Source organism: Falco punctatus (assembly GCF_963210335.1).
Source record: "Falco punctatus genome assembly, chromosome: 11".
Lineage (NCBI taxonomy): Eukaryota > Metazoa > Chordata > Aves > Falconiformes > Falconidae > Falco > Falco punctatus.
Window position 1 is genome coordinate 29,500,823 of NC_137591.1, and position 25,994 is coordinate 29,526,816.

The window sequence follows — 25,994 nt, forward strand, 5'->3', positions numbered from 1 at the left end:
CCACTGAAGCTTGCCACAGGCAGAACAAACACTGGAAATAGTTTCTTAAATTTGTCTTTCTCCATCCTAAAGCAGGTCTTGTCCTCTAGAGCTTACCAAAAGCTTTCAGTCTTGTCTGAATTTTGGAGGCCAGCCAGGTTTTGAGATAAGCTGTAAGTAAGTATGAAAGGAATATTCAAAACCTAACTTACTTCCATGCCGTGAGACCCACCTACACGGAAAAAAAAAAGTTTGTTGAACCAATGCAAATACAGATTCAAATTGCTCAACCAGAGTGGAAGCATGCAAAATGTGAAAATATAGAAAGGTGGGGAGATCAGTAAAGCAGTAATAAAAAACAAAACAAAAGCGAGGAGTAAGCAGCAGTTAATCTCTGCCCTGAGAGACTGCTGCTTTCCAAAATTAGCACCAGTAGCCATACAGAACATCAGGTGAAAACATGAGAAAACTCCTTCAAAGTGTTTGAGTTCACCTCCCTCATCCCCGAGTTCCAAACACAGACGAGTCCACAAAGCTGAAAATTAAACCAAGCCCTTATGTTTTCGAACCTCTTACATAAATGAATTATTTAAAACTTGTATACATCCCCAACTGGTAATTCTTTGCAATACCATCAGTGAATGAGCTTCTGCTCCTTTCTGCAGTTGCCAGAAATGTCACCCTCCTACAGTTATGATTTTGAAACCTATGAAGCTAAGCAGCTTTGCCATCCTGTGGATTTAAAAATTAGCATTCTTGATAAGTGAAACTACACAGAAGCACGAGCGCTCAGAGTTTTCTACAGAAATTTTAGTAAATGGTAATTCATAATATATGCAAATAATAAAGCACAGATGCCTTCTGATGCAGATGCTTTGTAAGCACAAAGTCGCAGCAGTATTATAAATCATAATGTATTAATGTTCTCTGCATGAGGCACTTAGAAGAAGAGGAAAAATGGATCTTCCTTGCACTAGGGACAGACTGATGGACTGATTGATGGATATTGCTATAGTCAGTAGATGATGTCTTCGCAGCAACATACATTAGACATTGTACACCCAAGTCATTCTTATTAAAATGTTTTACACTTAATTGAGGAGTGGATAAAGACAGGATATTTGTGCACTTGAAAAATGAAATGCTTTCTTCAGAACAATGTTTTTCACAAGAAACAGGCAGGCAGAGTACATATCAAATAGCGTGCTGAGGCTGCAGCACTAGTTAATCCACAAGAAACAATGAACATCCACTTCTCCAACTCCTGGATCAACGTCATATGCACCAAAGCTGTTCTCCTCTATACCTGTCCGTTCGGAAAAGTTATCCGAGTCACTTTGCCCCAGAAAAACGCAAAGCAGTAGTAATGCTCCAATCCTATTCAACGGCACAGCACGGAACAAGCAAGCTAGCTTGAAAATAAGTTTCCCAGACATCTAAAAATGTCAATTCTATATGCAAAAGGCTCTGTTTCCTGCATTAAATGATTTTAAATGCCTTTCTGTAATGAAAGTCATTTTGCTTTGAGAAGTGGTATTACAATACAAGAGCCTTCCAACCACACTATAATCTAGTTCCAGTGCATCCAGATGGACAACGCCAAGTAACTCATCTTGTGTTATAGAATCATGGTGGAAGGATTCGCAATTATTCTGTGACATAGATAACTTTTTGGCTTAAGCTATGTAAGCAAATCCAGTGTGTAATACTGTGACACAAACCTATGAACAAGCGATGAATAGCAGAACAGAAACATTCTGTTGCAATGTAAATCAATCGCAGATTTACGTCAGACACAAGAAGATGTGGATAGTCCTGTTGCAGCATGGCAAAGTACACGCACAGCTCTTTTTATCAGAAAAGAAAAATAATATTGATGGACACTCAGGCGTCTCTAAGTAGTCCATTCTGTTGTGGAAAGTGAAACCGTGCTGATGAAGTACCAGCCCACACATACACATTATCGTCTAGTACTTTATCCTTTCAGATTGCTTAATGAAGTGAGTTTAGCACAGTCCGTGATCTTTAGCACTCCCTCTCAACAGCTCTCATCTAGCTGAAGATGACAACCTCTACATGCCACAGCACTGATGCAATGTTATCTTTTACCAGGGTGATAGCTCTCCTTACTTTCCAGCGTGAACACCACTAGCCTTCCCAACCCAACTGAGATCAGAGATGTTAATCTAGTGGTTACTCAGGAGGGAGGCAGAGCAAAGAATGTCCTAAATAACAACTGCTGGAGCAGCGAGGAACCCAGGGGCAGGGGAAGCTGGGCCTGCTGACAGCCTGTAAAGGTAAAACAGGGACAGAAAGGTTTAAAATGAAGGTGAGAAAAACAAACCTTGATGTTTTCTAGCATGTAACAATACAGGCAAGAGCTCCCATGGACAAGTGACATCAAATAATGTCAGGAAGCTATTTCCACATTTAGTTTTGACAGGACATTGGAGACAAACAGGTCAGCAATTGAAATGAAAATTTAAACTAAACCCAAAGGGGCTAGCCTTTATAAAGCTCTTCCAAGTCCATGGTGCCTCCCTAGCAAAATCACCTGGCCTCTTGGCTGGCTAGTCATTTTTCATCTTTACGGAAAGCAAGCACCAAGTCCCTACCACCAACTCTTCAAAAAAGGCTAAATACATAAGTCTAGTCACGGGCCTCTCAGACAAAATTCACTTACACTCACACAGCACAAAAGCTGGCTTATACTTCCCTTGCAATACAAAGATACACCTAGCTGCCTACATCAATGCTTCAAAATCTTTTCCATAATAGCAACCTATGTCTTAAGGGGTCTCTCATTACATTGTGTGTCCTTGGTGCATATAAACTATTCTGAGCGTACCTTAGAATTACAGACACGCTTTTCAGGTTAAAGAAAAAAAGCTGTCAGAAACCTATGAAGCTACTCGCTAAGGAGGTGAATTTTAAACTACTTTGAAAACAGGTCTTCAGTTTTTACATAACGTTTTCCTCCTGAACATTCTAACACAACATAAACAAGGTGGCTTTTTTTAGAAGGATGCGTGCCCCGGTTCCCTCTCTAGATCCCAGTACCGTGTTTTCCTGGTGAAACTGATGCAAGGCTGTAATGCTGTAGGGGCTGGAGATGAATCCCTCACGCTGCTGACTGTACCTGCCCACAAAATCAAGTTTTGCTGAGTCTTAAGAATATACACCCCTATACTTTCTTCCTTCAGGTTGTATTAATAAGGAGATACTTGAGGAGAGCAGGAAGACAGGGAATCAAACCACTAGCTGAAGATCAGAGTGAGCGAGACATGTACCTGCACCCACATCCCAGAGAATGTCCAGCACATTACAAGGGAAGAAACTTGGCTTTATCTAGTGGCCGAGGAGGCAAGCACAGAAGAACCCAAGCACACTAAGAACCATCATGCCGCTCATGTACAGCAAGAAAAATGCAGTCCTAAAAGATTTTAAAAATACTACTGTAATTGAAGAATAAGCAAGTTACTGTGATTTTGGTTCTTGGGCATGGTCACCCTAAGCAAGCCAGTTCCGAGAATCAGACAGGGAAGTTTTACTACTGTAGGTCAAACCATCCTGTTACTGTTGTCCACTTTCCCATGGAAAAACACTTTGCCAGCGTTACAGAGCAGTGACCCAACCAGAAGTGCTAAGAGCTCTGACTCAAGTGTTTCTGCTGGGGAAGACTGTTGCATTTTCAAAACTTCACTGATGAAGCAACCATGCTTAAAAACATATTTTTGTAGTCAATCCAGCTTCAGGTATCCTCAGCATCGCCAAGAGATTCGGCCAAGTTATGCTGCTAGCAGGATGGTAGTTTGTAAGTACCTATTAATGACTACTCTAAAAACATTAAGCTAGTTTAATTCCTAATTAGGGACAAGACATTATTTACAGAGTCATCCAGCCTGAAGTGCCTTTCCAAACTGTGCACCCTATGCCTCATACGAGCAGAAATCCTGTATTAAAGTATGAATACATCCAGCTATATATTTAACGAGTAGTATGTAAAGACCACTTAATTTCTGATGCTGGTATTCACACGATGACTTTTTCCCCCAAGAATGTGTTCATGAAGAATACCTTCTACGTTTTTTCCCTCCAACCAAAACCATTGGGTGTTCAGAACAAAGAGCAGACTGAAAATGTCCTGAAAACACAGAGCTGTGGAAACAAAACAACCCCCACACTTTCCCAGGTTTTCCAAGCACAACGACTGATATGGAAGCCCTTGCTCAGTAACTGTAGAACTGACAGCTTGAAATGAATTGAGTCTCAAGCACTTCAATTTAAAAAAGGATTTCTGAGCTAGCATCTTTGCTAGAAGTGTTATGTTAGCTCTAAAGCTATTTAGCATTAGAAATGTTACTTTAATGCTAAGACTGAAAGAAAAATAAAGAAGCCCCGAGAGGTGCCAAACCTTCAAGAATGGATGAAGAACATTAAAACGATAACATTCAGGATCTGATCCCCTGCCCACTGAGCCCAGTTATATCATCTGCTCCACACGTCTGAAGATCCAACCCAGAAATTCAAGAGCTCTTCTGTCTGTTATCTTAGCATGAAAGAGGAATGGGGAATGATTTTTAATTATTTTTTTCAAGTTTGATACTGTGAGGACTAAACCGGCCAGGGTCTCAAGGGATGTTGTCATCACTCTGGTTTTCTGAATAAGTATTTCCAGGAAATGCAAACTTCAAGTACAGCTTAAACATGACCAAAACAACAGTCAACAAGAAGGAACACTATTTTTGTAGAGCTGCTGGAAGGAAAATAGCAAAACACCAAATACAAACATTTGCTGACAAAAAAAGCTTCCTTCTATTTCCCAGACCTGCATCACTTAGCAGTAAGCCTAGAAAAATCAACCTTTCAAGGAAGGAAGCTTTGCTGGCTGTACTTCCAAGTCTCCCAGGTATTAAGAAGAAGAAAAAAAATTAACAAACTGCCCAGAAACCACACAGTAGGCAGGCAGCAAGCTGATGTACCCGCTCCCCCTGCCCTGTCTCTTAGAAAGGCACAAGTCTTGCTTTAGCAGTTCAGGTACAGCACCACTGCTATTTCACTGACAATCTTAAGGAGCCTTCAGATTTTATCTGTTATAAATCATTGTAAAGGGGCTTTATTAGAAAGACAGACAAGGAGAAGCACTTAACATATGATGGGTTTATTGGAAATTATATTGGAACACCATGGAACAAGTATCTTATATTACAAGCACTGGCAAGAATTATTTAACTGACAGGGAGAGGCACGATACAAAGGGTCAGGAACGTGACAGGTTGTTACTATCCTTGGGGACTCAACTGCTTGATCCTCTGCACTTCAGGACGCTGACGTGCTATGAATTGTCAGAAAGAGAAAACAAGCAGGCAGGTTTTTGTGGCAAGGGGACACCTTGCACTAAGCTACCCTTCAAGTTCCTACTAGGACAGCAAAGCACTTCCCCATGAATGCTGCGGTCAGGCATGGAAAAGGAAAACAACTTCCCTTGCTCACCCTGCAGTCCCCATAGTTTGCACAACTCGCATCTGCCGATTTTTGCCCGAATTCAGAAAAAGGTGCCAGTGAAAATTGATTAAAGGCAGTTTTGTTGGAACACTACCACCATTCATGGCGGTCTCTATTATTACTTTCCGACCTACTGTTTCTCCTTGGGCATATACTCTCAAGCAAAGCAGGGGAACAGCCAGGAATGATTTTTCTTATTTAGACTGAGTTATTTGGATGACACCTCCAACAAGCAAACAAATGAAAGAACCAATTTAGTGAGGGCTGGGGTTTGGGTGGCGGTTGGCCTGGGGTTTTTTGCCTTCTACGACTGGACATGATCACAGAGATAATAGAGAACTTGAATTTTGAGAAAAACAGTTTCAGATGAGAGAGAGAACTAAATGTCTTATCATCCAGTCAGCAACATTCTGGTGCCATCAGAACGTGTAAGACCCACACAGATGGCTTCAAAGGATTTTGGGAAGTGATTCAACATGATCAGTATATGATGTTCTACTGACCATACGACTTCTTAAGCTTCTGGTCAGATCACGTAGGAATTGCCACACCACCCCATCAACTTAAGCATTAGTTACCCTCTTCCTACAAGGTTTAGTACAAGGTAACAACTTTATGTAGCACTCCCACAACGAGTTCAGCCTGCTTGTTTTCAGCACAAACTAAACACCAGCGATTCTTGCAGAGCAGGGTTGAGGGTGCTGTGCCAACAGGGAGCTTTACTCCACCCTGAGGTCACTGCTTGCTCCCTTTAGATGTCAAGAAACCGCAGCTTTGCCGACATCATCAGGTGGGAGTTAACTCTCCTCGATTGGCACAGACGCCAAAAAAAAAAAAAAAGGAAAGTAAAAAAGACTAATTCACAATAACCTGCGCTTCTAACACCAGATAATGAGACAGAAAACAAGTCTAGTAGCCCACAAGCATGCAGCTTGCACTTACCAGGTATGCAGCAGCAAAGCAGAACCATTCTGGAGAAGGAGTGATTACAACCAGCAACATGATTTCCTACCCCTGCCTATGGATCATGTGGTCTCCCTCCCTCTTACTACTCACTTCCACCTGTGTTTATAGGAATACTACGTTAATCTCTATGTAAGCATCAAAATAAGGCAACTGCCAAAGCCCAAGGCCTTTGCAAACACTAGACATCAGTACAAGAAGGGCAGTACATGAGGGTTTGTTGTTTTTTTTTTTTTAAACTGTTCCCAAATTAGGGACCAAATTGAATGGTGCAACAAGGAACCACAGCAATGTAAGACACTGTATAGTCTGGGGAATTTTTACAAGGACATACCAAGTCCTCCATCTTGTGGACATGGGCTTAATTTCTGACTGATGCAATATCTTAAAGATTCTTCTTGGACAGTCTGGTGAGAGTTGCCCTGGAGAATATAGCTGACATTTCAGAGTGACCTTAGGACATACCAGGACAAGGCTTTCACATGCTCTGAAAGCTGGCATTAGAACCACGCTGCATTTTGTACCTTTGGCATTTTTTCTGTAGCCATTATGCTGGATTCAAACAGATGTGGAGACCATTACAGCCTCTATTCAAAAAAAATGACCTGGCCTTCACAGTTTGAGCGTGACTGAGCTTGCAAATCGGACTGAAGTCTGCTCTGAAAAGGATAAAACCCAGGAGGAAAATAAACCAAAAAAAGTTAATATTTCCACCTCCTCTTTTCTAAGCCAGACTTGCATTTTTGAATGCTGGTGGTTGATGGCACTTTTGAAGGTTGCCCGAAGCCTACTGTAAGCAAGGCAGCAGCGGAGCTGCTTCACTTCGCTTGGCAGGCATCCCAGCACAGCAGTGCCCTCCCAAAGTCCCTGCTGAGCATGCTGCAGGTGCAGGAGAGGAAAAACGCAACGCTGTGTGTCATCCCAGCAGACCCACTGCCTGACTAAGGATTCAGCTATGGAAGGAAACCCTGCACAGGCTCACCATAGCTATCTGGCTGCCATCACCTGCTCAGACAACCAGCTACTGCACAACTCTGCAACCCAAGTTTTGCAGTTATGTACCACAATTTCGGCACTGTTTCCCATTAAATCCGTAACATATACAGTCAAAGTCTGACGACCATTTAACAGTGGGGACGATACTGTCAAAACTGTAAAGCGCTGACTGCAGTTGCATCATTTGCTTGCTGACTTCTTATGCAGATTTCCCTCTCTCTTACTAGAAGCAGTCACCCGTATATGCAGAATATTAAATGGAAAGGGATCATTAGGTCTCCCTTCTGCCATTGGCCCAGTTTCAAATCCCACCATTATTAGCTCTCCTAAAAAACATTTGTGCTGTCTGATGCCAATTAGCCAAGAAAACTAGATAAAAGGAAGTATTCCCTTTGTGGAGAACTAACGCTTTGAAAAGGTACATACCTCTACAGGCTGGAAAATTAATCTGTCTCTTGATGCCCACAAGCCATTTACAAATGCTGTCCATAGCCTGGCTGCATCACAGAATTCTCCGACTTCCAGTATTTCATAGCTGGTGCAACGCTTACTCCCAGAAAACGGCAAGGAGCAGGTCAAGCCTCAGTATACCAGAACGCCCCTTCCTCCTGCTAATGTATAAATGAAGCTGATTTGTTCCCATGAGTTTTAAGGACCTGTGACAGATCTTTCTGACAGAAGTCGCCTCAAGTATCCATTACAATTACACCGTTTTCCCCTCCCCACAGATTTTAGAGAGAGAAGGAACGAGAGCACCCATGGAGCATCGGATAAAGCTAGGCACAACATGAAGAATTTGCAGAAATGTAAGTTGCTACTCACGTTTGCCACCGAGAACTCCCCAGCATTGTACTTTTAATTCACTACCCTATTAACATGTTAATTGTATGCAAGAGCCCCCCAAAGAGGCAGGAAATTCTAAAGGGTACCTCCTGGTAACCACCCCAAAATCACCTCAATGAAACTTGGAAGGGACCGGGATTGTGTGGCCTTGAGCTTTTCTGATCAGTTTGCCAAAAGTTTTCTTGTTTTTGAAAGAAACACGTTTGTCCAAAAAAAACTAAGGCAGAAGGTTTTCATTTTCTGATCATGCAATTCAAAAGCAGCTGCAGAACAGCCTCATTGGTTCAGGCTAACAAAAACACTCTCTCCAAGTTAGCAAATTAGTATTCTCCCTGGTCTACAGATGAGGAGGAAAATGACAAAGCAGGACTTCATAATTGGTACCTATTAAAGAATGTTTCCAAGGTAGAAAACAAATTTCAGTCGAGAGATTCCATTCCCGGTTTTCTTAGACAAAATTTATTGATTTTGTAGCTACTAAAAGTGTTTCTATCAAAAGGCATGAAATTTAAATGCTTTCCAGCTTTCTATCACTTAACAATACATTTTAAGACAAAGGCTGCTAGAAAAGCAAGCAGCATTACTAAGGCAGTGCCCTTTAGATTGAAAAGAAAAGAAAAGAAATCCTCTTGGTTTTGTGAGCAACCTGTAGGATTCCCTGAGCTGCTACGATTTATCATCACTTGCTGGAGGACAGGAAGCAAGGTTGGCAATATCATATGCTGAAAACACCACGCAATGCCAGCCACAAGTAAACACTGAAAAATATTCCTGCAGTGTGCCCTTGAAGAATGATGTCTGGCCTTACCCAGAAATCCAATGTCATACAAAAATGTACTGACTTATGTTAGGTAAGTAAAGGCTTTTAGGGAGAGGAAGAAAAATAAACTTAATGATTTAAGCAGCAATAAACTAAATCTTTAACTTCGACAGCCATTACAAAAATTTGTTTCTCATCTTTGCATCTACATGAGGTTTGAATACTAGTATCTGATTGCTGTACCAGTGAGCAGAAAAGCACAATAATCCACTTTTCCACTGATAAGATTAAATTCATGTAAGTATCTCTTTAAAAACCTGGGTATAAAACTGAAAGAACAAAGAGTTGATAAACACATGCAACACAGAAAAAAACACCTTAAAATGTCGAAGTTGCTTTAAGTCTTGTCACTTTACATTTCCAGCAAAATACCTACGTGCCTCCTACCCAGTCCTGCCTCACTGGAAATCCTGCAGCAATTCAGTCCCCTATTTGCATGGACCGTGCCAGGAGGGATCTCTCTCACCTGGGAACTGCATTCTGCGGTAATCCTAATACCTCTACCATGGTCCTGCCACCATGCCAACCAGAAAGCCTCTTGCACGCTTCACTCCCGCGCTCCGTGTTCTCTGCCTCAGCCGGTTTGGAATGCAGAAAAGCCAGAGCCGAAGCCCGTCAGAGGCAAGACTCTGTTCAGCTCCTTGGCTCAAGTTGAACAATAGCCGCCCTTCGGTCGCTCGCCTTCCCTCGCAGCGCCTGGGACGCACGTCCTCCCCGCGACCAGCGACATGATCGAGCCGGGATGGGCAGCCACTTCATTTTTTCCTGTCCCAAGGGAGGCGGGGGGGGGGGGGGGGGGGGGAGCCGAGAGGCAGCGCAAGCACTCGGGGTGGGGTGGAAGGGGGTGTGGGCAGGAGGAGACTCCTGTTAAGCAAAAATATGTCCGATGCCGAGAAAATCCAGCGATTCCAAGCAGCTGACTTCAAGTCTAAAAATCAGTTAGAGGGAAACTTAGGAGGCTGGTAAAACTGCATACACTGTCCGGACTACATGCAGCCAAGTCAAGATGAAAACACAGTTTTGCCAGCTGAACAAGGAACTACGTCTGAACGTGCCTGATAAAACTGCACTTTATTTGAAGACCTTTTCCCACTGCAAATGTTTCTACAGTTTAGGAAATATGCAGTACCAAAACAAGCCCTGGAGAGTCACTTCAACAATGAACTCCCCCCCCTCCCGGCTTTGTTTCCTGCACTGCCTTCCTCCCCCCCCTTTAAATTCAATTTAAGATCTATGGCTTTGAAAGTGAAATGGTGAAGTCTGATACCACAAGTCTTTTCCTGAGCTCTGTTCTTTTTTATTTTAGCAGTGCTGAGAGCTGAACTTCCAGGTATAGCTCTGGTCTAAAATAAAAAGACAAAAGCTGCTCTGTAAGGCTCCAAAGCAAAAACATACAGAGTTTGGTTACTGCTGCCATTGTAACGTCCCTTATCCATTGTAATGCTCCTGCTGAGAATAGCGTGTCAAGTTGGATCAGTTTAAAAGTCCACGGTTTTGATTCCCAGCAGATCCCACCTGCCAGTCGGGGACCAGAGCAGACAGGCACGCACACAGGAGGAATGCAAAGTTGTTCAGCCTGTTGCTGAACAGGCTAAAATTGCTCGCGAAGAGCCGAGGCTGCACGCTCCCTCCCACCTCCTGCAGTTCGTGAGCGTGCATGCGCCTGTGGGGCTGAACACACCTATCTTACTCTAATTTTGCCACTTGTTTGCAATAAGGTATTCTCCTCTGATTTAGTCCTTTTGTTCCGCTAATGCTACCCATCTCCTTTTTTTCTTGCTGGATTACTTACGATGAGCTTCTGCACATTCTCTTAGGGAACAACCTCCCACTCCCTCACAGCGTTTCCCCGGAAGAAACAGCAGCTTCGGTCACCCTAGCCCCTGCCAAGGCTCACGTGAGAAATCTGCCTGAAAAGCACAGCGTAACCCTTGGGAAAGAAACTTGTTGAATGCATGCTCAAACAATACCGACTGCAAAATAAATAATAGAAAATTATACTTGCTCCCTTGTCCTCTAAAGCTGATCACTGAACTATACGGAGGGATCTTGCACCAAGATTAGCGCTAGAACAGAACAGCAGCTCAAAAATACCACCACCCCCCTGCAAAAAACCCAACCCTGTCTAACAGCAGTGTAAAAAAATAAACAGACAGACAAATTGGTTTGACCTGCTGCTTAGAAATGGCCAATTACCGGAAACGGTAGGGCAAAACGGTCTCATGATCTCAGTTGAGCCAGATTCTGCAAAAAAGCAGTTACAGCTTATAAGAGATCGCAATCTCCTCTCTCTTACCACCCTTGCTCCGCAAAAAACCCAAATACTATGGTAATTATATAGAACACCTCATTCCAGAGCGCTGTACCACCTACATTCGCAGCACCACAGAAAAGCATCTTTCTGGAGGGTGGAGCAACATCAGACAGTTTATGTATACCACAGAGCATGATAGAAAAGATGGAAAAATTAAGGACTGGGACATTCAAATTAGTCTGTACATCCCTTCAAAGAGTTCTGATTCTTTTATAGGCAAACCCTGGCTTTTTTTTTTTTTTTTTTTTTTTTCTTTGTCTCATTACATTTCTGGGTTTTGTTTCCATGTTTTGCTTTTTCATTTCACATCATTTATAATCCTTCATGTTTTAATCAGGTTCAAACAGAAGGGTTAAAACTTTGGATCCATCTCTGAAATAAGGCCATAATGTGCCTATTTCTTCCAAAGAAGCCATTTTTAGTGATGTGGGAAGATTAAGTCCTGGTATCTATTTTTGTAAACGCTAAAGCTTGCTGTATTGACCTCAAAAAAAGATTTCTGAAATGCCAAAGGAGCCGTCCGGCTCAAGCAAATACACCTGCTGAAGACTTAGGAATAGACACTGAATTTGGAAGATACTAAAAATAAATAAATAAATCAGGGTGTGGGGTGTATGGCGTCGGGAACACAAACCATACAAGTACTCTAGAAACCTACCCAGCCTCAGGAATTTGAAATGCAATTTGCGAAGTCTAGGAATAAAAGTTATTTCCAAAAGACCATGACACTGAATAAGGATTATAAAATGAAGCCCCTGATATTACCATGTGACTTTTGTTCAAATAACCAATCTTCTGACAAATGTTAAGATTCCACTTCTCATAAAAAAAAAGGCCTGTTAAATTGGAAGAACAGGAGGTTGCCTCGAATATCTCAAGAAAAATGTCAGTGCAATGAATTAACTAGTTCCCGGCCAGCTCCACCGCCTCTGTTCAAACCAGGCATGGTCACAGCTTGTGACTCCGGAGGCGGCTGCAGAAGAAACCTATTAGCAGAGCAGAAGCACTAGTGCAGAACAGATAAAAAGAAAACAACTGAGGCTTGGACCTTTTTTTTTTTAAATAAAATCTAAATTTTACATGTAAATCCATTTCTTTTAGTATAAATCATTTACAATTAAAGGCAAGATGTTGACTTAAGGTCTGTCTTCCTATGATCTAGCTGAACTGCTTAAAATTAGAAATACGTATGGGAACACTCAGCTTGCAGAAAATTTTAGAAACTGCAAATTAGGCAGGGAAAGAAGCTACTAGAAAAATGTTTTAATAAACATTCCCTTCATATATCCAGCATATTCCAGATTATCTAAAAACCAGCTGTCTGTATTCAGCAAAGTTTACATTACTTTGATGCAAAGGACTCAGAAATTAATTTAAAAACTAAACCACATCATTAGGTTTTCTAACATCTTAGAGGACTATATTTAAATTTTATATTTAAATTTATAAATACATTTATATTATTGTAATACATGCTGACTATAGTGTCTTTATCAGGAAAAAGCACTGAATTCAGCTTGTATGCCTGTATTGATCACATTACCACCAAGAGCATGAGGGAGAAGTGATGCGACATGAGGATGGTATTTCAGTGTGGATCCTCTTTTTTCCACAAATATTGGGACTGCTGGCAGCACAGAGAAAAGCGGTGCTTTCTCTACATGCCCACGCATCCAGAAATGCCACACTGAGCCCCAGCTGCCTCCAAGGTACCCTGCATAGGTGCTGGCAGCAACTGGAGGCTCTCTGGGAGGAGAGACTGGGGCTGCCCCAGCTCGGTAATGAAGGTGTGAAGGTGTAAAAAGGGGCAGGGGAAGGTGGTGGTTCAGGTTTTGCTCCTCCAAACTTGTTGTAATTGGCAATAAATGAAACTAATTTTCCCCAAGTCAAGCCTGGTTTGCCTGTGACCATGACTGGTAAGTGGTTTCCGTGTTGTTCTCTTGACCCATGAGCTTATCGATCTTATCTTCTCCCTGTCCTGTTGAGGAGGGGGGTGAGAGCGGACAGCCAGCAGCCAGCAGCTGGCCCAGGTCAACCCACCACCAGATGCTTTGCCAGGAGCAGGAATAAAACATCTCTTCCAAAATCCACGTTCTCAGAAACCCACCAAAAAAACATTCCTTAAATCCTTCCTGTTTGCTCGTGGGTGGAACGGTTAACACCTCACCCTCACTGTCAAAGCAAGACCAGAGCACTAATCCAACACCGACCAAAAGTGACCGTCTGCTAGAGGCTCCGTGAGTTTCCCAGCCTTTAGACCAGCAATCCCCACCACCACCTGCAGCCAAGGGGTGAAGTAGTCGACTGTAAGAGCAAGCCCTAGTTATCTGCACCACATTGGCATCTTTGGGTCAGCAAGCTTGGTGACCACCGCTGCTCTAGACCTTCCTGCTATCGTTTCAGCCCATACATGCTACAGAGCAGTGGGAAAAGACCATCGGTGAGGAATAAGTGAGATGACCGGCGTTTTCAATGGTCAGATTCTCACCTAAATGACATCTAACTTGCTGGGAAAAAAAAGGTTGCTAGGTCAAGAAAATATTTACAGTTCCATCTGAGATTTTTTCAGAAAAAAAAAGGGGACGAAAATTCAATTCTTCACTGGGTAATGCACAAGATAAAGCAGTCTCAAATATGCATCAAGAATTATTAGCTTGTAGCCAAAAGCACTTTACTGGACACCGAGTTGAATCTTAATGGACACTAATCACTGCTAGAACGTACGGTCCTCTCCATCTCCAAGGCAGCTTTTGGGAATTGGGGATTTGCTTGCGACACAGAGGTGCCTGTTAGAAGAGTTTCTGATGAACTCCAGCAGAGTTCAATAGCCCACTTTTCCTCTGTGGCTTTATTATTTTTCTTTTAAGTAAATTATCTCTCTGCTGTGCTGCCAAAACATTTTTGTCTGTTTTGCAGATAAAAATCACGGTTATAATTCTTTCCTCCCCTTGCGCTACGGAAGAGTGATCACTTACTAAAGGGGGAGCAGGTTAGCAAAATATACAGTTCATGCTTGGGTAAGTCGAATTTAATACCTAAGCCACCTCATACATTATGAGCCTTTTTATTTATGCATCAATAAAATGTAGTTCACCCACAGGTGTGTCACCGCCCAATAACGTGTAAATATCAAAAGATGGTACAGGAAATACTGAAAACTCTGCTTCTTTTATTTATTATTTTTTTAAAAAACTCTGCTTCCCAGAGGTGTCATGGAGATTAATTAGCTCACGTTCATAGACTATTTTGAAGATGTAAAAATATTACTGCCTGATGGAAAACAAATCTCCTGAGGTCTTGCATGGAAAAACCCAATATATAATTGACAATGGATTTCTTACCCCACTACAGCAAGTTCTACCATCCTCAACCAGAATTCATTAAGAAAGAAAATCCCCCCCGAATTTTGGGTCTTAAGGCAGCAACGACAGAAAGTTCTGCAGTACTTCTAATGCAGATGCACAAACCCCTTTCACTGCATACCTTCAGAGACATTTCAGCACGGGCAGCTCAGATGGAAACCTGCCAAAGGCCACAACAATCCATAATGCCAAAACAAAAATACACGGATTCACAGCGTTTCAGCACTCCAGAGATAAGATACAGGGCAGCTCACTGATTATTATAAGTTCAGTACCTGCCAGCCCTGCTTGTCATAAGAATATCCAACATATCATGACATGGAGAAAAGGGAGAGATATGAGAGGAGGAAAGACCTGTTCAAACCTCCTAGGAACAACACAAAACCAAGGGGTGGGGGGAAATACGAAAAAGCAGAAGTGACAGTCCCAAACTTCATTAAAATAAAAACATGTCGTGGTTTTACTACTCAGCATAGTGCGCTTATTTAAAACAAATCTATTTCTTTACAGTTCCTGGAAGTGTGACTCGAATGGTCCTCCAGACGGTCTCCGTGTTTTTCCCACTGTTTGTACAGGCTTGTCCATCAAATATTGTGCATGTATTTTTCTTGAAGTTTGGACTACAAAAAGATTACAGAAACACATGAATGCTACAGAAGTGGATGAACTCGTAACACAATGTATGCATCGCCAGCATGAGATACGGAACTTTAGGCTGTGCCTAGGACAGAAGAATGTGCAACCCTAATGAAATAGTATTCAAAAGCGAGGCACGAGCCCTAACTGCAATGCACAAAGACATACCAGAAGTAGTTCAAGTAACAGGAGCTTTAAGAATGTGAGAGCACAAACTTCAGCTGTGGCAGAAGTGGGTAGTAACCCAAGCTCTTCTGAAAACCTCACACAGCCCTTGTTCAAACCTCTGCTGCCCTGGCTCCACTGTTACCGTAAGTGCACTGGCTAGATCAAAGCTAACAGAGCAGCTTCAGATTACACCCAAGTTACACTCCGGGCTGCTACTAGGGGTGAGCCCAGAAGGGGAAACCATTTGGCTCTCCTACTGTCCCCTTAAGCAACACGCTGCCACCACCTCCTTTGCGTTGGAGCCACCACACAGCTGCAGGGTTATTTGGAACACCTACCAGGTCAGATTCAAAACTAACCCTTCAACACTTACTGGGACGTGAACATGATTTTGCTGCGCTAAGTCGAACCGATTCACCTGGCAAGCACACAATGGAACCAGCACCAAGAAGGGTGGCAAAGCAGGGACACAAGAGCGTGTACACTCCGGTGCAATGGAGATAATTTTGTATATTTAATTTCATAGAAACTTCAAACTAGATGCACTTAATCCAATTTCACAAATATTTACATTATCAAGCATCAGATTATGCTAAAACAATAAACTGATCAGCAACTAATTCCATAACCAATACCGAAGTCTGAACCAGATTTAATTACATCAACATTTTAAAATTTAATTCAACAGTTCAAATTAACTCCAGACAACCCTTAAGATAAGGAAAATCAGGCTGTAGGAAGAAGGTTAATTCTCCATTAAGTGTTAAGTCGGTTGTTACTGAAGGAAGAAAGGCAAGTATACATGGTTGGGTGAAGTGTAATTACTTCTTACCACAAGATCAAACAATTATAAAAGAGAAGCTACACAATTTAACAACCCGCAGTAAAGTTCATGCATGATTTGAGGTAGATTTCTCTAAAGAATTTCATAAATAAATTTTTATTATTGTTTTGAGAAACCAAGGAAAAGGATAGCTTCCTTCATAATAAACCAAAGTTTGGTTAGAACACAGTCAACAAATCTGCCCTAGATGGTCCAAAAGCTTCCCGTTCTCAGCAATTACGCCATTGCACAGCATACTCTACTTATAAAGTGTTTCTATGCTCACATAACAACATTTTAAAACCTCTAAAACGATTTTTTTGTGTGCTGGAAGTAGTAGGCAGGGATGTAATAATACATTTCCAAGAGGAAAAAAAAGAAAACCCTAACGGATTACGTGTCAATACTAGAAAGTTACGATTATGTGTTCATACCCCTGTTAATCCCTGCTCTAAAAAGGTTTAAGATCTAAACAGATAAAATTTGCTTCATGATGAAACTTGGCTTTCAGTACAGATGATCTCTGTGCAAGGGAATAAAGTTTCAGCAGTGTTCAGAACAAAACAAAATTCTTTGGCTTCACTTGTGTTATAGAAGAAGAAAAAGATAGCAGCTTGGCGATTTTCTGTAGACAAATAACTTCAATTGCCCAGGGGGAATGTCACTGAGATCCAGGCATCCTGTTTTGTTACATCTAGCCTCCCTGGAGTCAGTTTTAATTTCAAGCAGAGTTGTCTAAATTCTTCATCCTTCCAAGGCAGGCAAATTGCACTGTACATTGTCCAAATTTCAGATTACTTCAGGGCTTTCCCCAAAGTTTCCTAACCTCTTTTTTGGATGCAAAAGATAGCAGGACACTTTTCACACAGTAAATTTTTCCCTGTGTAGACTTTTGTTCTTTAACAATGCCCAAAAGCAGCTGTATTTCACAAGAGATTTTTAAAAATGCAATTCACAGTTTGCATTTATTTGCATTTTGGGATAGAACACGATGGGTAAATAATGTCAGCTAAAGACAGTTAAAGTTTTGGAATTCCAATTGATCTTGGCATAGCTACAATCCCTACTAATCATACCCAACAGTCGCAGCACTAAGAGATGGTAACCCAACGCACTAGCACAGAGGAGCAGGCAAAGGATAAAGTCTTTAGCAAACCCTGGTCTGCGCTGTGATGTGAGCCAAAGGCTTCAGACCTCAGCTCACAAAAGGCTCCCACGCATGGCTTCTGGCAAGTGTCAGGGCAGGGCTGAAGAGCCGCAGGGCTAAATGCATGCAGTGCCCACCTCAGCCTACAGAAACACAGCCAGCGCTTCGGCCACCGCCAAGCAGGGTCAAACCACACAAGTGCAGAACGGTGCTTTCCGTACTGATCTCATTAGAGCATGGTACAAAGCACTTACAGGTCAAAAAAAAACCAAAAACAACAAACCTTAAACCGCTCATCAGGGGTTGCTAAATTAAACAATAAAGGCAACGGACAGTAACGCGCCTGATCCTTCAGACTCCCGGCTCTGCAGAGAGGCTCTCACACGTGTATATTGTGGACGTATATACAAACATGCTTGTGCAAGCCCGAATCGGGCAAACCCAAAGACTTGCAAACAAGTCAGCACATCTAAATCCATCTTCCTGCCAGAGATACTGCTATACAACACACCCCTCAATTAGAGGGCTAAACCCAGAGCTCTATTTTGCATCCCTGCCATGCATAACAGTTGACAGGAGACGGCTATTTTGCACATAGTGACACAGTGAAAAAGCAGACAGTGCTATTGGGAAAATTATTTCATCAAGACACATCATAAATCCCTACGGCTGAGATACAGGGAGCTGTAAACTGCATTTGTCATCCTCACTTTCTAACAAATATTCTTTGTAGGGAAAGTTCAGTGGTGGAAGGTGAAAGGACAGCCCTGTTTTCAGCCCACAGTTTTGTTAGGAGTTACAGGAAGACCATTATTTCAAATTCCTGCACTTCCCTCAATAGATCTTTACCAAATATGTAAAGATTGGTGCATTGCAGATTCTTTCATCAACCAGGTCACAAACAACCTCTCTTCTTCCAGAACAGACTATCCATCCCCACCCCTATCCTCCTCCCCTCCAAAAAAGTAGTCGCCCTTTTCAGGTATTCATCCTAAAACATTAGCGCAGGGATTGTAATTATGTGGTGAGCACACAGTAAATCTATTTGTTCTTTCATCACTAAGTGCTCATTCCAAATGGAATGCACAGAAAGCAAGGCTCAGCTTCCATTGTTTTAGTTGCAAACAACCTTGTCTCAGAAGCAGCAGTTACTGAAGTAACTTAGAAATCTTTTTAGCTAATGTTTGTTCTCTCCTGCCAAGTTTTTACCTGAAGGAAGAGCAAGGGCTGTGTATCTTCTTGGTGCAATCCCCACGTAGGAGGGCTCGGCAGCAGCTTGCAGGAACTCTTAAGAGGTACATGCCAGACAGCAATGAAACCAGACGTCACTTCACTAACCTTCTGTCGCTCACTCCATTTTCAAGCCTCTGGACGCAACCTTTTAAAACAGTACAGAGGCAGGACTCCTGCACAGCTAACGGGTCACCTGATAGCAATGCAGCATGGATCTGGCACCAAAACAGACTGATGCTTCATTTTTATCACTTCTTCCCTTGTTTGTGTGATCAGAGCATCTTCTCTATTCAGTGGAATACTTACTGAAAAAATGAGCTTGAGGGAATGCAAAGGGGGTGATCACTAAAATGAAAATCTATCAACTGTGCAATGAAGCCAGAGGATCAGGAAGTTAAAAAGTCATGTTTGAAGATCAAAATTCCATCTTCACCAAATTTCAAAACTGTACATGTAGTTCACCACAGTACGGAAGGTATATTTTGTTTATTGGCTCTAAAGTATACTCCTGAAGATGCTTAGAGATCGAAAATTAATTTTAGCAGCCTCGGTCTTTCTGAAAAAGGTAGCGATAGCTGAAAACTCAGTTTTCACAATAGACTGAAACTCAGTCCTCTCACTTAGGTGCTTAACTTGAAGAAATTCAGGTTTGAAAAAAAAATCCGACTTGGGTGATTTACCACCGAGCTAGAATTCCCAATTAAGTGCCCCCTCTAACAGCTGTGTGATCAGGAAAGTCAGGGTGGCCAGTTTCCTATCTATTTGCATTTTAGTGCTGATCTCCCAAGCAGAGGACATGTTGCAATACTGTTTTCACCAGAAGTTGTGCAGTCTCCCTCCCGTACAACCACTAGACCATGCGTTTTTATGAAAGTTGTAGCAACTCAGTACCTCAGAGATCTTTATCTCTCTGAAATTCAGTATTTCTTGGCTGGGAGAGACTAACTATGGGAGAAAGGGACACACACAGATACAGCATCAGTTTTACTTCATTCAAATAACAGGCTGTAAGCAACCACAGAAGCTTCTGCACAAGACAAGCTACAGTTGCTTTATGACGATCGGCAGGTAACACACATGCTGGGAAGAGAAAGTCAAAAAGTGATAGAGAGCAAAACTGAGAACCAGTGAAACGCTGGCTGTAAGGAACTCCCGGTGGTTATCTCATCCTGTTTTCCACCCAGAGTGGGGCATCACCTGATGAGGTCAGCTGTGGCTTCGTCCAGCTGAGCCATGAAAGCCTTGAAGGATGGTTTCTACAACCTTGCTTTAGTGCTAGATTACCCTCCTGGTGCCAAACTTTCCCTTAATCTCTCAATCTGAACCTCCCAAACTTGTGGCCATTCCCCCTTGTTTTATCATCTACCACTACCGGGAAGGGTTTGGCTGCATTATCGCTACCTCTTTCAAGTAGCCATAGACTATCACATCACTCCCTTATAGCCTCCTTTTTTGCCAGCCTGAACAAGTTGAGCTCTGTCAGCCTCTTTTCATGGGTCCCCTACTCCTGAACAGAATGACCTTGGCAGATCTCTGCTGGACCGTCTCCAACCTTCTTCAAGTGGTGGGCCCAACACTGGACCCAGTATTCTCGGTACGAGGCAGCAGCATGACCACTCTGCCATCGCCACGTTGCTGGTTGCAAAGGCGATCTCCACAGAGACATCCTGAGAATGACAGCTCACCAGGGCACGCAAGATCTGTTCCAAGGAGGAGAACAGATGATAACAGCAGGTTGCATGGATCAAACTGTACCAAAGGATGGCGAGAAGAGCTGCAATGTGAGTCAGCAGCTGAGTAACAGCTATTAATGCCCTGCAGAAAGACCAGTTGGTTCTCTGATATGAAATATGAAGATGACTCCAGCACAAAAGTTTGGAAGATGAGCTAGAGACCTGTGCAAGGGTGAATAGACACTGACATGCAGTAGACACTGTATGCGCAGAGCTGACTGCGTAGAAGCTCCTGACAGGTGTAAGTCTTGCTTAGCCAGATTGTCCTCAATCTTGGTGGCTGTTCTCTCTCCAGCCAAGAAAGGGGAGTATATTTTCAGGGGGGCAGGGAAGGAAAGGAAAAAAAAAAAATAGAGGAAAATAAAAAGAAGTGGCTGCTTTAATTATGTGCTTCCCGACACTTTTGTCAGCAACAAAGTAGTTTAAGGAGTCCCTGCCTTCTCTCCTCTCACCTTCGGCTGCTTGTTTCTATTGCAGAACCATTCCAGCAGAGCTCCTCATCTTCATGCCCCATTAATACTGTTTAGGACAATTAGATCAGCGAGGGCAATAGTCAGCAAGCACACTAGTATTGAGTGTGGGTAGAGGGTACAAATAATGTTTTCCCATTGATTAGACCAAGTAACTGGACAACACAACCCAAAATTTCTCATTGTTAAGTGACTCAAGGTGAGGACAAAACGAATATTTGCAAAGAACATCCTCACCTCTGACCTGCTTTCAGCAATCTTTTCTCAAGAGCCTTCATAAGCAACAGTCACAGATGCGACTGAGAAAAAACAGGGTTAACTAGTTTCAACAAGTGAAATGGTCTTTATTTTCTTCTCAGGTGACTTCATCTCCAGATGTAAAAAGAAAAACCCATTTGCGTCAACACTAGCCTTTCTAAGCATCAGAGAATCTCAAAGAAGTCTCTCCCTGATGACGCTCTTTCCTAATCATTTAACAATAAATTAAAAAACCAAAAAACAAACCCCAAACTATTTCCCCACTTTCAAACTCTCCTGATAATTTCACATGGGCAGGCGAAAAATCCCTTATTGATGCCACAAAGATGCACTCAGATACCAGAATCAAAAATTTCACTAGACATTCTCCTTAACAGGTCTTATTTAGTGTGAGCAGGTGGCGAGAAGGAAGCAGAGTAAGAGAGAAGAGGATTATTTTGGGAAAGGAAGCAGTAACTGTTACTAGTCTGTCAACTAGCATGAATGGTGGAAATCTGAATCATGCTTTTACTGCATGAATGGTTAATTCTGATATGCTCTTAAAAATGTGATCCTTTACAAAGGATGTAATCTTCCTGACACAAAAAAAACCCTGAAGAGCAGCAGGATCCGAAGCAGAAATGGCAGCGATAGAGTGATGGACAAGCTTCAGTTTTCTTTATCTTAACCCCTCCCTACAACATTTTAGGTGCTGGTCTCCAGGGCCTGGATCACACTTGGTAACAGAATTAGCCCATTGAAAGAAATGCCTGAAAGAAGGAAGGAGGCTGTCAGCCTGGAGTTAGGGAGAAATTACAGCTGCGTTTCTAGCTTCCCTGAATGGAAGCACCTCTGAATAAGCACTGCCAAGATGAAATCCTAGCAAGTAAATGACATATCTAGAGCGTGCCTATTCACTCACAGAGAGGTATTAATACAATGGTACAGATTACACACCATGGAAATTTCATGGCATATCTTCAACGTACAGCTTGCTGACACAACTCTGGGTACACTGTGCCTTCCAGACAGGAATTAAGAACCTCAACATCAGAAACAACGTCTCCACTGTGCAAGCAGAGGGCAAGTTCCTAAGCTAGCAGTAAATGGTGAGTATCCTCTGGAGTTACAGTTTTTAAATGATCTTTTCACTGTTTAAACAAGTCACTTTCTATCTTGTGTTGTATCTCTGTGTCCACCCCTCCGGCTCTCATTCAGGGGTGACCACAGTGGTTTCTGCCTGCATGGAAGGGATGGCTCAGCTGCTCTTGCAGCAGCTGCTGAACCATTGCAAATTACAGTTTACTGTACTGAAGTATATGGAAATTGGTGTCTATCTTAGTACGTGGACTGTAAACCATGGTGGTTCAGCAGCTGCCTCACGAACAGCTGAGCCAACCCTGCAGCAAGGGTAAAAATGAAAGAGACAGCAAGAATGACTACAACAGCCCTTGGGTAAAGCACACTTGACTTAATGTTGACCTTTGGTGAGTTACACATTTCTTGCTTCAACTTCTCAGCTGTAGCGTGGGTAGTTTCTCTCCCACACACTTCCTAGGAATGGTGCTGCAAAGATGTGTGCACAATGCTATTAAAAATGCCACAAAAAAGAACGCAAAATGGGTGCTACTGCTGATTATACAAAGCCCCTGAAGAACACACACCATTCCAGTTCCTCCATTAACAAAAAGACTGACCTTGTACAATACTCTATATGTTTTGTACAAGGTATAACTATAGCACTACAGATGCAAACGAGTTCCATCACCTGATTTTTCCCCTATTATTTTTTTTTTTTTTTAAATCAATATATCACAGTAAGGTTGCCATACCTCCCTTTAAGGAAAAAAGGAAATGCCATTGCTACGCCTTAACCTCTGCACTACAGCCAGCCCTAAGTAGTTCTTATGCAAGTAGTAATTTCAGATATCATCATAAGATGCAAGGCCTGCTGTTGCCATGTTATGCACATGCTTCCCTAGGACAAGCTAGATATTCTTATCAGCTCTGCATAGCAATTTCTCAGCTAGATATTTCAGCTGCCTCTGCTGCGCTTTTCAGCTTTTGGTGTCCATTCCAAAGCTATTTTAGTCCAGTTGTTATCTGTACTGCTGGTGATACGTCCTGGCTGCCACCATCTGTTTCTTTCTTTATAAAGATGTTCAATGGCTTCCTTCACTGGTTTGTCCCCTGGCTCAACATCTTGACACAAAGCTATTCCCCCTGCAACCTACTTTTTTCCATTAGCAGGAATTCTGTAATCATGCAAGAAACATTTCTAACCAGGATGTGAAAACAAGGGAACTACCTAGGGTGCTGCAATCAGAGATTATATATAACCTTCCCTCCTGTTTACCCTCATCCTTCCTCACAGTACAGGCATTGCTCAATTTTTTCTCCAGCTCTTGTCTGTCTTCCCCTCCCACTGCATGCCCACTTCCTTTAGCTACACACTTTGTGACATCTATATTCACTGAAGTTGCAGCTCTCATATGGAGAGGACCACGCGGATACAAGTTTTCCTTGTACTTTTAATATATTCTTGTCAGGCATACATGAAGTAGCACACTAAAAGATGCCACATCCCCCTTAAACTCTACCAAATACACATAGCAAGGCATATACCCAAATAGCACAGTCATCCATTCTGTATGGAAATTCAAGAAAAATGAAGAAGGTTACAAGGTTACATTTAAAAACGTAACAATGGGATTTCCAGCTATTCAGATGCTCAGGGAAATCTAGAAATTCTTGTACAATTTTTTTTTTTCACATGGTATAGAAAAAGAAGGCATTTAAAACCTGGATTTTACAGGTCTTTCTACCTTGCAAATAATATTCATTGCCTAGTACAGACTGGTTACAATATGATTCTTTATTCATCTCACTAGCTACATACTGGAGTAAGTACTTTGCCTATAATTCCATGTAAACATGTTTAATACTGGTTTTAGTTCCAAACGAGAATGAGTATTTGTTATATGGCAAAAGAAGATGATAATTTAGATAATTTAGAGCTGTATTTGAAACGCCACACACAAATCCAATAGGAGTTCTGTTCACAGCACTCATCCGCAAGTACTTAGCGGTTTTCCCTCCTAAATCCCCAACCTGCCCTGTTTTTTTTCAGACTTCTAACCCAGGAATCAAATAAATCCAAAAAAAAAAACCCAAAACCAACCAAGAATGCTGCCTGCCTTCCTCAAATAAGGAAGAGTTAAGTAGTGTTATTGGCAAGTATAAATAAGCAAGTACTACAGTTTCAATGTGTTAATTAGTTATCTAGAAGAGCAGGACTTTAATTACTTGTGTGCAATATACTCACAGAATAAAATTCTTTGGCATAAAAACCAGCTGAGCCTGTGAAATGAAAAATACTATACCTGCTCTTCACCTTTGTTGATAATGTTATCAAGGCTGCTTTACTATCTAGAGACACGCTGCTTTTTTCCTTATAGCTCACTCTCTCCCAGGATTGGTATTCTTTTACAGCTGAACTGAGGAAGAATTGCTCCTACATTCAATCAGGCTACGTCAAGGAAACCTTCTTGCATAGATTTGGAATAGAAAGAGGAATTCGCTTGTGTGTGGTTGCTGCCTCCATTCACTTTTTGCTTCTTCTGGAAAGAGCTGGAATAATGCTCTTTACGCAACCACAGGTGGGGTGGAATAAAGAGGGGGAAACTGGGCCAAATCTGGACTTGGGAAACTACTGTAACAGAACTTTTCTTTGTCATTTCTAATACCTGCCCTTTCTTTTGCTTTTGCTAGATTTCAACATGTATAATTACAGCCAACAGCAGCAGGCAGTTGGTCAGTTCTTTTAGGAACTGCGCCCTGAACACACATGAGGTAAGTTACAGAAAAACCTGTTACCCAGTACTTGTTAGGAAAATATGAAGCAAAGGACATTCCAGAGAGACTCAAAAGCGAGGCAAAACATAACCAACCTAATAGTTCTAAAAAACCCCAGTGGGAACCACTGATGTCTATCTGCAAAGCTGCATTCCTATTGACCTGCGTTCAGGAGCTCTCCGTTGCAAACCCCAGGGCTGCCAGGTATACCAACACAGCTACAAACCTTCCCGCCTGCAGGTACCCTAGAACAACCTCACCGATGGCTGGATAAATCCTGGTGTTTGGAAATTAATTTTGCCAGAGGCATTTACAAACAGCACCACCGTCACAGGACCTCCATCACCACCACCTAGCTGCCACGCCACCCACCTCTGCAGGCTCCTTTGCAAGGAGGCTGCCTGGCAAGCAGTGTCTGCTGATAGAGCCGGCGGCTATCAATTAAAATTAATTTATTGCTGCCGAGGTTTGGACTTACCGAGTTTGGCGGCCCCCTCTGGTGGGTACTCGGGGAACTGGCCCTCGGAGGGGACACTCACTGTCCGGCGCAGGCAACGGCCTTTGGTAGCATCTGCCTGCGGTTCCTGGACCCCATCCACAGGCACCTGCACAAAAAGGTTGACGACAGCTGTTAATTTGCTAATTTTTCATCATACTGATAAAAACCGGCTGGTTTTCAACTCATCCAGTAATAACTTCCAGATGCAGTTCAGCCTTCCCACGGCATCGCTGAGGCTCACCGGGAAAGCACCGGAGCGGTGGGAAGCGGTGGGCTGGTGCAGGTGTGCAGCAACCCGCGCCCCAGCAGCACCAAGTCAACGCAGCCGACCCATCTGACTAACAAGGCAATCCCTGCCTTTCCAAACTGGTTCTCCAACGCCAGACCCACTGCTATCCAGCCTTGCCCACT

At 42.5% G+C, this 25,994-nt stretch overlaps 1 protein-coding gene across 8 annotated transcripts in view; it reads right to left on the minus strand.

Annotated features, from left to right (window-relative positions):
- The window catches only part of RASAL2 (RAS protein activator like 2), a 190,008-nt gene that overhangs the window by 68,674 nt on the left and 95,340 nt on the right, over positions 1 to 25,994 (minus strand). For all 8 annotated transcript variants that reach the window (XM_080406580.1, XM_080406582.1, XM_080406581.1 and 5 more), the window contains exon 3: positions 25,563 to 25,689. In XM_080406580.1, coding sequence (XP_080262706.1) covers positions 25,563 to 25,689 — 127 coding nt within the window. The remainder of the gene's footprint in view (positions 1 to 25,562; positions 25,690 to 25,994) is intronic.